The sequence below is a fragment of the Rhinolophus sinicus genome, linkage group LG13, assembly GCF_036562045.2.
Source record: "Rhinolophus sinicus isolate RSC01 linkage group LG13, ASM3656204v1, whole genome shotgun sequence".
Lineage (NCBI taxonomy): Eukaryota > Metazoa > Chordata > Mammalia > Chiroptera > Rhinolophidae > Rhinolophus > Rhinolophus sinicus.
The window spans coordinates 43,671,098-43,683,811 of NC_133762.1; the positions used below are offsets into that span (position 1 = coordinate 43,671,098).

A 12,714-nucleotide genomic window follows, 5' to 3' on the forward strand; every position below is an offset into this window, starting at 1 on the left:
ACCAGCAGACCCTATTCTCCTTATGCTCCTCTACCTTTTTTCCCCGTAGCACTTATTACTCTATAATATATTATATGATTTACTTGTTTTTAGTCTGCCTCCTTACACCTAGTAGAATCTAAGCTTCACAAAAGCAGAGAATTTTGTTTTTTCAGTGCTATGTCCCATTCCTAGAACATAGTACTGATATATGGAAGGTATGCAGTAAATATTTGCTGGATGAATAAATTGAGCAAACATTTATCTGGTTATCATGTAGCTCATTAGAAGTGACAGTGTTTTTACTAAGTTACCAGATAAAGAAAATAATAAGAAGAGGATATTTCTTGTTAAACTGTCAGACTTTCCATTGATAAGAAGTTGAAGGTGATGTGTTTAGCTAGACGGATAGGTAATGGGATTTAAGATGCACAATGGTAAGAGCCTACTGCCTTCTTTCCCAAATATAGGTAGATAAGCCGAACACTATGCCGGCACAAGTAGCACTGTTAAAATACAAAGGAATATTAGCCAGCAGAGCTCAGATTCTAGAAACAAATACAGAGTCCTGCTACAGTCTTTACTGAAGACTCACAGGGAAAAGGAGAAATAGAGCTATTTTATAATATTTCCCTTCAATATCTGATGAAATGATTAAAAAATAGTTTTTAAAAAAGCAGCAAGATTTACCCATTGTCTCCAAAGATAAGAGAAAGAGTTTAAAATTTTTAAAGTTTAAACTTTATGCTGTCAAAACCAGGGGTCAGTGAACTTGAAGTCCACAGGTCAACCCAGCCTTCACTCTGTTTATTAGTACAGTCCACAATCTAAAAATGGTTTATTTTTAAATGATTGTAAAGAACAACAACAAGAAAAAAATCACCAAGAATATGTGACAAGACTCCATGTAGCCTGCAAAACATAAAATATATGTCTGCCCCTTTACAGAGAAAAAGCTTGTCAACTCCTGTTTTCAAACTTTGAAAAGTGGCAGTCAAAGAAGTAGCTTGCCTTTGTTCCTACACTGTCCTCACCTCTGAGGAACTGTACTACCGTGTTTCCCCGAAAATAAGACCTAGCCGGACAATTAGCTCTAATGCGCCTTCTGGAGCAAAAATTAGTATCAGACCCGGTCTTATTTTACTATAAGACTGGGTCTTATGTAATATAAGACTGGGTATAATATATAGAATATATAATATAATAAATATAATATAATATAATACCAGATATAATATAATACTGGGTCTTATATTAATTTTTGCTCCAAAAGACGCATTAGAGCTGATTGTCCAGCTAGGTCTTATTTTCAGGGAAACAGGGTAGTAATCTGGAGATATTTCTGGTCATACCATCAATTCTAGAGAGACATGGACTGACCTCCGAGCTGGCATGCCTTATTTAGTCAAAAAGTTGATAAGGGCAAAGCCCTTTGGAGATGACCACCTAACTGCTCATAGTATGGGGAAGAAGGGAGGAAAAATATTACAAAGTAATGGTAGAGGGTCTCCAGTAACTTGTAGATTAGATGTAATATACCTGGCACATAAAATGTCTTCAGTCAGTGGTAGATCTTTACATTATGTTTAAAGAGATTAAGTGATTTCCCTGTAATTGTACACTCAGTACCTGGTATTGCTGAGAACTGCACCCGAGTCTTCTGACTTTCGAGCCCAGGCTTTTCTTTCCAAGTCGTGCTGCTGTAGTATTCCCAAAAAACCTGACTCAAATCGCACCTTTTTCTTGAAACCTTTCCAGATTAACTTTCTTCTTTTAATCTCCCCACAACCACAGAAAAACTCATTTTACATAATTGTGTATCTCTTAGAGTTGTAGAATGTGTATCTTATCTCGCCTGTTTGAATTTAAGCCTTTAAGCTTTTTGAACGTCACTCTCATATCCCCTTGCTTTTTGTAACCCTCACAACATAGGACCTTCCCTATTGAAAATGCTGAATGAGCAAATATTACATAAAAATTCGTTAAGTAAGACAAGTGTTTTACTTGCTGTAAAACAGTCAGAAATTCTCTACTGTATGACATTTTATAGTTTTAACTGCTGGAATCAAATGGAAATAATTTTTTATTGTGGAATATCCATTCTGAAAAGGTTTAGAACTTGACCAAAGGAAACGTTTTTGTCTGTATTATTTTACTGTGATTGTAGGTATCTGTGGAATTGATGAATTTGATAAGATGGGGAATCAACATCAAGCCTTGTTAGAAGCCATGGAACAGCAAAGTATTAGTCTTGCTAAGGCTGGCATGGTTTGTAGTCTCCCTGCGAGAACTTCCATTGTTGCTGCTGCAAATCCAGTTGGAGGACACTACAATAAAGCCAAAACAGTTTCTGAGAATTTAAAGTAAGTCTCGTCAAATATTTATACCTTTAATATGTTGAATCCCTATAAATCAGTAAGAAAAAGATAACTGAAGATATAATGGATAGTTCACAGACATTACAAGTTTCCAATAAATGTAAAAAAATGTATTCGAACACTACAAATTAAAACAGTAAAATACCATTGATATGTTCCAGATTGGCAAACATTTGAAATATTAATAATCATTATTGGCAAAGGGATGGGGAAATGGATTCTCACACAATTTAGCATTTTGAAGGACAACTTGGCACTTTTATCACTATAGTAAATTTATATTCTGTTTGTTCCTGCCAAATCTTTTGGCAGTTGTACTCACAGAAATAGTCACACAAGTGCACAAAAATATGTTTACAAGGTGGGTATTATAGCATTGTTTATCACTGCCAAAGATTGGAAACAACTTAAAATGTTCATTGATAGGGAAGTGGTTAAACTATATAGTGGGTAAGACTATACAGTGGAAAGTAGCAGTTACGAGAATGAAAGGAACTTTGTCAGTACTGATAGGGAAACAGGTCTGTTCTTTACTGTTAAGAACAAAGAGCACATTACACATACTTACATATGTAGAATGATCCCACTGTTCGCCCAAACAATGTTTATATCTGTATGTATGTATGCTTTCTCTTCTGATTTGTTCTGTACAGGTTAGACAAAATGTATGGAAGGGGGAAAATAGACTCAAGTGACTCAAAAGAGAGAAAATGATAAAAGAATGAAAAAATTGGAACCTTAAATTCTAGTAGGGAAAAAAAGCTAATTTCCTAATGTTTAATAATGTATACCTCTAATACAGAAATGGTATATACTAAAATACCCAATTATACTTTGAGATTCTGGGTATTTCTGTACCACCACCACCAAAAAAGTAAATCTATTAGTTTTTCTTAGTAAAATGACAAAGTGCTATGTCTATTGGGAAGATCCTAAGGATCCTATTGAACCTATTAAACAAGGATCCAGGAACACGGATTGTGGTTTTTAGTGGTACCACGAACATGCTTTGGGACATTGGTCAAATCCTTCACTTTGGATTTCAGTCTTGTCTCAAAAAGATGAAGTTATCTGATTGGTGGGTTTAGAGATGATGATTAGAGTATAGCATTTTTATTATAGTGAGTAATTAGATGGCCCTTTAAGAAATAAAATGGGCTTTTTGCTTTTAAATGGGCATAAGTGTTTTGAGTGACTCAATGTGAGGCAACAGATAATAAGATTAAGAAATACTCAACTGGATAATTGCTGATATATCATATAGCATTCTAGCTTAAAAATTCAATGATCCTAAATCATAGGTAGTGATATGGAACATAGAGAAGAACTCTGGTTTTGGTGGTAGAAAGGGCCATGTCCTCAGCCTACCAAGGCTATAAAGCTGTGAACATATTGAAGAGCATATGGCCTGTTGTCTCTGGATATTGAATCCAAAATCTATTGCTTGTTTCTTTAATCTAAAACCTGTTTTAAATTCTACATGGAATGTGAGTAATAAACAAGCAAGTCAGTGGTGTTCTAGGTTTTCAGTTTGTTTTGATTCTAGTCATTGTTTCTTCTTTCTTTCATGCCTCTTTAGAATGGGGAGTGCCCTGCTGTCCAGATTTGATTTGGTCTTTATCCTCGTAGACACCCCAAATGAGCATCATGATCACTTACTCTCTGAACATGTCATTGCAATACGAGCTGGGAAGCAGAGAACTGTTAGCAGTGCCCCAGTAGCTCGTGTGAATAGTCAAGGTTCAAATACTTCCATACTTGAAGTGGTTTCTGAGAAACCGTTATCAGAAAGACTGAAGGTATGTTTCTTCTCCTTAATCATTCAGGTCGCTTCTGTTTTAATGTCAGCCGAGTGTGTTTATTGTACTGCAGTAGTATATAATCTTTCATACCAAACCTTTTATGTTATAATGAATACGAGGCTTTATGTAAACTCCATGTGAAGTGACCTAAGTCAACTAGGCCAAGTGCTAGAACTGTAGCATGTTTGGTTTATCTGTAGAGTCTTTTTGAATTTTATATTTGTCTAAGCAAGTTATTTTAGCAGAAAGATTTCATTTGCTGCTTATCTTTGTAATCTTGGGCCTTTTTATCGTGTGTTAGGTGGTTCCTGGAGAAACAATAGATCCAATTCCCCACCAGCTATTGAGAAAGTACATCGGTTACGCTCGTCAATATGTCTCTCCAAGGCTTTCCACAGAAGCTGCTCAAATTCTTCAAGATTTTTACCTTGAGCTCCGGAAACAGAGCACTCAGTTAAACAGCTCACCAATCACTACTAGACAGCTGGAATCTCTGATTCGCCTAACGGAGGTTTGTTTAAGTTCATGCTTTTTTGGCTTAAGAAGGGGGCCAAAGGACTAATATGATTTCTCTCCATTTTCTGCATGATTGATTTGGTTTTTCTTTTTATTGGGAGACATTAGAACTAGATTAAGTTTTTTAAAAGGTTTGTTCATCTCTTTGACATATCAGTCGAAATATTGAAATATAGCCATTTCTTTCTAGGCATAGGAGCAGTAAATTGCCAAGCAACTTTTTTTTATTCTTTTTAAATGACACTTAGGAAACTCCTGTAGTGTGAAGAGTAGTTAGGTTAACTAAGGATGTTGGAATTCAAAGTTGAGTATATGGGAACATGGAATGTGTCAAATACCTTGAGTATTTGATTTGATGCACGACAGCTCCATCAGGATAGAAGTGCCGATTTTTTTTAACAGCTGTTCACAGCTATGGAATGCTAAGAGAATTCTTGCAGTTAAAATTAGCTGGGTCAGAATTTGGGCTTTTTGCTTCTAAAATCTGATAATCTCTTTGTTGTTTTAACAGATTGGTTAGGCATGACTTCCTGAAAGTAAAAGGCAAGGAAAAACCAAGTACATTTCATAATCAAATCTTCTGAAGTAAACACTCAGAGAGAATGTTAGTAGATAAAAGTAGATTTTAATCCATATTAAAGGTTTCAAATCACTTTTTAAAATTCTGACTTTCATATTACAACATTCTTCCCCAAAAGTCAGTTTTTGTTTAAAATGAGTAAATGAAAGAAGCTTAGACATGTTATACCTGCTCAAACAAGATTAAATATATTTATAATCTTGTTATCTGAAAATGGTTGTTATCTTTCAAAGGCACGAGCAAGGTTGGAATTGAGAGAGCAAGCAACCAAGGAAGACGCCGAGGATATAGTTGAAATTATGAAATATAGGTAAGATTAAAAATTTTAATGTTTTAAATGAAATACCAGTGATCGTTCCGTCTCAAGTATAGATTTAATTAGGCCAAACGAAATTGTTTTTATTTTTCCCATTGGATCACATCTTCCTCAGAACAAACTGTACTTTCTTGGTTTAAAATATTTCCATGTAAATAGTCTTTCCATGAATTTTTTTTGCGGCAATACATTCACATAGTTCTAAAATTATTTCAGAAATACATATTTTGAGAAGGCTTGCTCCCATCCTGTTTACCATCCACTCTTCCTCTTCACCAAACACTCATTACTTTTTTGTAAATAGCATATGACTTACATTGTTCTGTAGCTTTTTTTTTTTTTTAACGTTATATCCAGAGATCTTTCCCTGGAAGGACACAAAGACTTTCTCCTTTTTTTATAGCTACGTAATATTCTATTGTTTAGATACACTATAGTTTAACCAGTCCCCATTGCTAGATACATGAATATTTTCCATTCTTTTGCCATTACAAAAAAATGTTACAATGAGTAATCTCTGTAAGATACTTCATATGTGGGTAATTCTCAGAAATGGGAAATTCTCAGAAATGGTTATTTCTGGGTCCGTGGGTAAATAAACACATTAGGACTTTGACAAATATTGCTAAACTGTCCTTTGTATTTTATATCATTTGGTAGATCACGATTCCTAGAAGGTAGAAAAGAAAAAAAAATAATTTTAATGTATATGTCTACCTTAGAAATAGATTTTTTCTTTTAAGTGAAAGCTGATCATTAGGTAGGTTTTTCTTTCAATTAAAATTTTCAAAATTGGTTCACACATTCATATGCTTCAAAATTCCAAAGTTCAAAAACAGTGGAAAAAGTTCCCTCCTACTCTGTTTACTAGCTACCTTGTTCTTCCTCCTATTGCCCCAGTGGCAACAAATATCTTTTTGTGACCAGATATGAATACCCATCAGAACTCTGTTGTATCTGTGTATTCTTTTCCCCCTTTTATAAAGAAATGGTAGCATACCATACACATTCTATACCTTGCTTTTGTCAGTTAAAGTGCATTTTGGAGACCATTCCATATCAGTGCCTAAAGAGCTTTTATTTTTTACAACTGCATAGTATCCCGTTGTGTGGATGTATCACAATTTACAAATTAGCTCTTTTTAATATGCTCTCCCAGCAATTAAAATATAAATCGTTAGGAATCTACTTTTCCAATGCCAAAAAATACATTAAAGGTGAAATTATCTTAAGTAATTTCCATTCAAAAGTAAATTTCTTTTTTTCTTAGAGCTCCTATTATGGGGCTTGCTTGGAATCAGAACTAGGTGACTTCGCCTAGTTGTTACTCTTTGGCTCTGAGTAAAAGTGGTACAGCATCGTTGGAAGAGCACAGGCTTTAGTGTGACCTGGTGTTCCCACTGAGAGCAAGTTACACTGTGCTTCTCAGTCTCCTTTTGTGTGAAATGCACAACAAAGAATTGTGCTCTGAGGTATCATGCAGTGAGGCTATATAAAGTGACAAGTATGGTTCTGGCACATTAGTGGACACTCAGAACACTGTATTACCAATAGTGCTAGCCTCGATGATATTAAGGTGAGACTGAGCAGATCCCCCCCTTCTCTGGCTCATATTACACACTGCAGCCTTCACAAACTGGCAGATCTCACATCACAGACCAGAAGTTTCCAAAATTATTAACCTTTTTGAAGAATCTTGGGTGTAGTCTTCAGTGCTCTCCACCTAACTTTTCTAATAGCTCTAAGCTGCAGCTCTTTTTCCCCCTTTCCTCACAGGGAGAGACTTTACCTGGTTGTCTCTTCATTCACAGCGGGTACTGACCTGCTTGGAGGCCACTGCTGCCTCCAGAAGCCTGCTGTATGGTAGAAGGGCGCCCGTGCTACCTCCTGAAGGTCGAAGCATCAATCTCGAATTTGTTGCTCTTATAGGCAGCCTGTGGGTGAAGGGGAGCCTTTCTCTTTAATTCAATGAGTCAGAACTTGTCAGCAACAGTGAGGTTATACTTGCAGTCTTTGAAAGCTTTAAAGACTCTAGAATTGACTGCTCTTTTTATTGCTGGTGCCAAAGAACTGCCTTACAATGAGTAAAATCATTCACAATTAATGAGACTATCAATCCTTTCAACCAATTCCTAACATACCGTGTTTCCCCTAAAATAAGACCTAGCCGGACCATCAGCTCTAATGCGTCTTTTAGAGCAAAAATTAATAAGACCCGGTCTTAGAGTAAAATAAGACAATACAATGATAATATAATATACCAGGTCTTACATTAATTTTTGCTCCAAAAGACTCATTAGAGCTGATGGTCTGGCTAGGTCTTATTTTCGGGGAAACAGGTACTGCCTTCTACGTCTAAATATCCTATTGGTTTAGCATCACACAGTATTGAACCATCAATTTTTTATGTGATTCAGTACTAGGGTTTGAGGGGTCTTATGGGTGAAAATTTTACCAAGCTGGCTTCCTTCCCTCTCCAGTTGACTTCATTGTGTTGGAGACCCTCCAGTTACGATTTATAAGCAACCAGATAGTCTAGGAATTACTAGACTTTCTCATACAACATGTTGCCAGGGGCTCAGTTTACTAATATGAAATAAAGGAATGGCCACAAATACCAGTTGCCTTCCTGACTTCTAATAGAGGAGACCAGACCAGTAAGAAACCAGAAACTGCCCTAACAGTCATCCTTTTTTCACTAAAAAGTAAGTCTCTGAACCTAACCGAAATGCCAAATAATTTGGATTCAAACTTTTTTTCCTAATTAAAAACAAGAACCAACAATAACAACTTCTTATTTAATAACAAGAAGTTGCCTCTTTGCTTACAATCTAGATTGTGTCTTTGTTTCTTTGCATCCTGTGCTTAAACTGTCCAGCTATGGGGTTGGGGCTAAGATTTCTACTCTTGGTTTTCTTTTTAATGATTTCTCTTGTCCTTTGGGTCTTTTGGTGTCTGGTTCGATTGAAAATGTCATGTACGTATGTCTACTTCATAGAATGTTGCCTGTCAAACCAATCAAGGGTCAATCTACCCTGATCACCTTCTCTCACCTGTAACATTCTCTTTGAGGCTTTACCCTTACTCAATTTCCCTAGACCTCAGACCCCAGACTTTGCCTGAAGCAGTCATTTGGTATTTGTCCTCAGTAAATCCACTGGTCTGTGGACACCATGGATTAATTCTCATATCTGAGCATTATACTTAAGCAAGGTAAATTATACCTTGATTACTTTTTTAATAAAAATGCTACACTGCTCATTTATAATTGGTTCTGCATGACTGAATAATCATGTCAGTAGCCTTGCTGGTAAATTTGAGTTAGTTTCAGGCTGTCAGTTTACTTCTAGGCTCCTGAAAAAAAAGGTCTCACTATTAAGTGTAAACACCACCCACATCACAAGAGATTACCAGTTTGTTTTCCTAAACTGAATGTTTTTTTACTGGCTTTTATAAAAATATTCAGATAAAATGTAATAGTTTGATTCCAAATGATTGGAATTACCTGGCATAATATCCATGGTAGAGATAAAGACCCAGTTAAAATACTGAGACTAGATTGCGAATTATCTGTTTTGCTATACTTATCCTACTTCCTGTCCTTAGTCTACACTCTATGAGAGCAGGGAACTTATCGGTCACATTTACCAGTGTATTCCCAGGGCCCAGAATCATGCCTGGTGCACAATAGGCCCTCAGTAACTGTACTGCATTGATGGTAAAGTTGACCTTAGTACTCATCTTTCATTCATTAACTCTTCCATTTCAGAGTTTGTCTCTTCAGCTTTTGAATGTTTGTCCTTAATGTGGTTTTGAACCTGTAAAATTACATTTTAACTGGGAAGCAGAACCTAAATAAGAAAAATCTAAACTGTGATATATAGTTCATCAGTTATCGGGGCACATAGCTGTAAAAATGAAATGTTTATTGGCAGTAGTTCACATAAGCTTTCTCTTATAATCAAAAATATACTAGGACGCGGAAGAGAACAGAGCCACTATCAAATGGGAGGTCATTGTGAATTTTTTCTATTTCAGGAAAGTAGCTCAAATATTTTACGTATCTTTCTTCAAATCTGAAGATTCAAATCCCAGATAGGCCACTCAGCTGTGTAACCTTTGGCAAGTCACTTAACCTTACTAGATTTTATTTCTTCATAGAATCTGTCATAGAATCTGTAAAATGGAAATAAGAATTGCCCCTATGTCATAGAATTGCTGGGAGGACTAAATGGGATGGCATATGGTAAATAAACATAATTAAGGTAAATATTAGCCACTATAATTAATGTAGTAGCCTAAAGCAGTTTTGACAACTGTCTGAGAAATAAGCATATGGTCAATTATATGGTAGAGTAGTTAATCACGAAAGCCTTAAGATTATATTATCTTTCAGGGGGAAACATATTCATCTCTTATTGTCATTTATTAGAGTCTTATTTGAATGAGAATTCCTGTTTGCACAGTTCATTCTCTTTCATGTAGGCTCTCATCTATTTAGAAACAAAATGAAGCTGTTTATAGTACCCTTTAAACTCATTACTGTAAGCTCCTCAAGGGCAAGGATTGTACCTGTTTTGTTCACCATCATAAGCCCACTGCTTAGCAGATGACCAATTATATTTGATTAACTCCTGATTAAATAACATCTTGGCCTATGAGCCTGACTGTGAGAGTGTATCTGTCCCATCAAAAAGGCGGAGAATTCAGGCAAGGAATCAGCAATAGGGCTGTATTAGAGAATGGCTAATTGTATCTAACTGGGGTTTTCAGACTTCTGGCTAAAATGTATTGTCAAGTACATGTTTCTTTCCTTGATATTGTGAAAATAAGCAGCAGCAGAGAACTGGAGGTAATACGTATATCTTTTAATATGTAACAATCATTACCGCAAGTCAGCAAACCCTTCTAGTTCATTCCCAGAGTATTTTAAACACATTTTATTTGCCAGATGCCGCATTGGGAACTGGGGATGTATCTTTTCCCAGGAAAGTCTAAATTGAGTATATTTAGAATTTTTTTTATGGATCAAAAAAAAAATGTTCTGGGTATCCATATTATAATCTATCAACTTTATATTTTTATATATTTCTCCTTTCAAATTTAGAAGTTCCTTAAAAATGGTATCTGTGTCCAAAATATTTGTATCCCTCCATGCTATAGGGAATTTCATAGTGGCCATTCAGTAAATACATGTTTAAATCTTTGCTATGTGAGGCCTCATGGCTACTTCCCCATTTTTCTTATAATCTGGTGGCCTGGGATAAAAATTTCTACAGGTGTGCCACATTGGGTAACTGTTTATCTTCCTCTCCCATTAAGCATGCTGGGAACTTACTCTGATGAATTTGGGAACCTGGATTTTGAGCGATCCCAGCACGGTTCTGGAATGAGCAACAGATCAGCAGCAAAAAGATTTATTTCTGCTCTCAACAATATTGCTGAAAGAACTTGCGATAATTTATTTCAATTTCATCAACTTCGGCAGATTGCCAAAGAGCTAAACATTCAGGTATGATAAGCCAAATACTTAACAAATCTTTTTTATAATAATGTCAGCAGTCTTTATTAATGTATAATAGAACTTTTAAATATCAAAAGATTTGGATTAAAATAATGGAATCAGCATTTTTGGAGTATTTAAAAATACAAGCTTGTTTTCTTTATTTAAGTTTTGAAATTAGCTGTACAGAGCTTTTAAAAGATAGTTTTTATATTTACCTACCTCTTTTCAAAAGGTTTTTCAGCATCTTGATAGTTACAGGGAAACATTTCCATGTTTTTCTGACAGTCCCTTGTGGGCAAGTCATCTTAATGTCTTTGAATCTGTGTTTTCATTTATTAAATGAACTCTTCCACCTACTCTACCTACTGAAAAGTTTTAGTGAGAATGGATGTAATAGGACTTTATTTTTTAAATTTATTTTAAATTATAGTTGACAATATTATATTAGTTTCAGGTATACAATATTTATTCAAAATTTATATACCTTACAAAGTGATCAACACAGTAAGTCTAGTAACCATCTGTCACCTTACATAGTTATTACATGATTGAGTCTATTCCCTGTGCTGGACATCACATCCCCATGACTAACTTTATAACTGGAAGTTTGTACTTCTTAATCCCCTTCCCCTTTTCCATCATGTAAAACAGTGTATATGGAAAACTGTCCACTTAATTTCAAAAGGTAGTCTTTGTTTAGAACTAAGGTTAAAACAAATAGAAAAGATTCTTTGCATACTGGAGTTTTTATTTTTGATTAGGTTGGCATTACAGAATCCAAAAGCTCATATATAGAGAAAGTGTTCATAAGGCAAATTCTACCCTCACCTCTGAATTGATACTTTAGACATAGAATTTTAGTTTGGAAATTATTCTCACTCACAATTTTAGATAGTGCTCTAGTTTTCAGTGTTGCTGTTTAAAAAATTTAAAGCCATTTTGATGTTTATTTTTGGTATGTGACTTTTTTTTCTCTTGAGAAGCTATTTGGATCTCTCTTTTTTCCCATGGTATTCTAAATTTTCGTGTTTAATAATATCACGCTGGTTTCTCATGCCAAAAATGTTGGAGTTAATCTTTACATCTTTCTCTTATCCCCATATCAGTCTATCAAAACAAATCTTGACACTACAAGGTCTAACATTTAAGTTCATGAACTTGTTGCAATGATGTTGCTAATCTTTTTTGATATCAGAGGGATTATTCATTATGAATTTGTGTACTAACTGGACAAACAGTTAACCAAGTTTATTATTTGGAAGTGCTGAAAAGGCTGTGTGAAAAAGTTAGACAACCTGAACTTTTCGCCAACAATTCATGGCTCTTGCATCACGACAATGCAACCAGCTCATACAGCAGACTGTGAGGGAGTTTTTAGCTAGTAAACAAATAACTGTATTGGAACACCCTCCCTACTCACCTGATCTGGCCCCCAGTGACTTCTTTCTTTACCCGAAGATAAAGGAAATATTGAAGGAAAGACATTTTGATGACATTCAGGACATCAAGGGTAATAGGACGACAGCTCTGATGGCCATTCCAGAAAAACACTTCCAAAATTGCTTTGAAGGGTGGACTAGGTGCTGGCGTTGGAGCATCACTTCCCAAGGGAGTACTTTGAAGGTGATATTCAACAA

At 35.4% G+C, this 12,714-nt stretch overlaps 1 protein-coding gene across 6 annotated transcripts in view; it reads left to right on the plus strand.

Annotated features, from left to right (window-relative positions):
• Positions 1 to 11,111, plus strand: part of MCM8 (minichromosome maintenance 8 homologous recombination repair factor) — a 34,192-nt gene extending 23,081 nt beyond the window's left edge. For all 6 annotated transcript variants that reach the window (XM_074317505.1, XM_074317508.1, XM_074317506.1 and 3 more), the window contains exons 14-18: positions 2,147 to 2,342; positions 3,937 to 4,156; positions 4,461 to 4,670; positions 5,489 to 5,565; positions 10,894 to 11,111. In XM_074317505.1, the coding sequence (XP_074173606.1) occupies positions 2,147 to 2,342; positions 3,937 to 4,156; positions 4,461 to 4,670; positions 5,489 to 5,565; positions 10,894 to 11,089 (899 nt within the window). In that variant the 3' untranslated portion in view covers positions 11,090 to 11,111. The remainder of the gene's footprint in view (positions 1 to 2,146; positions 2,343 to 3,936; positions 4,157 to 4,460; positions 4,671 to 5,488; positions 5,566 to 10,893) is intronic.
• The last annotated feature ends 1,603 nt before the right edge of the window (positions 11,112 to 12,714 follow it).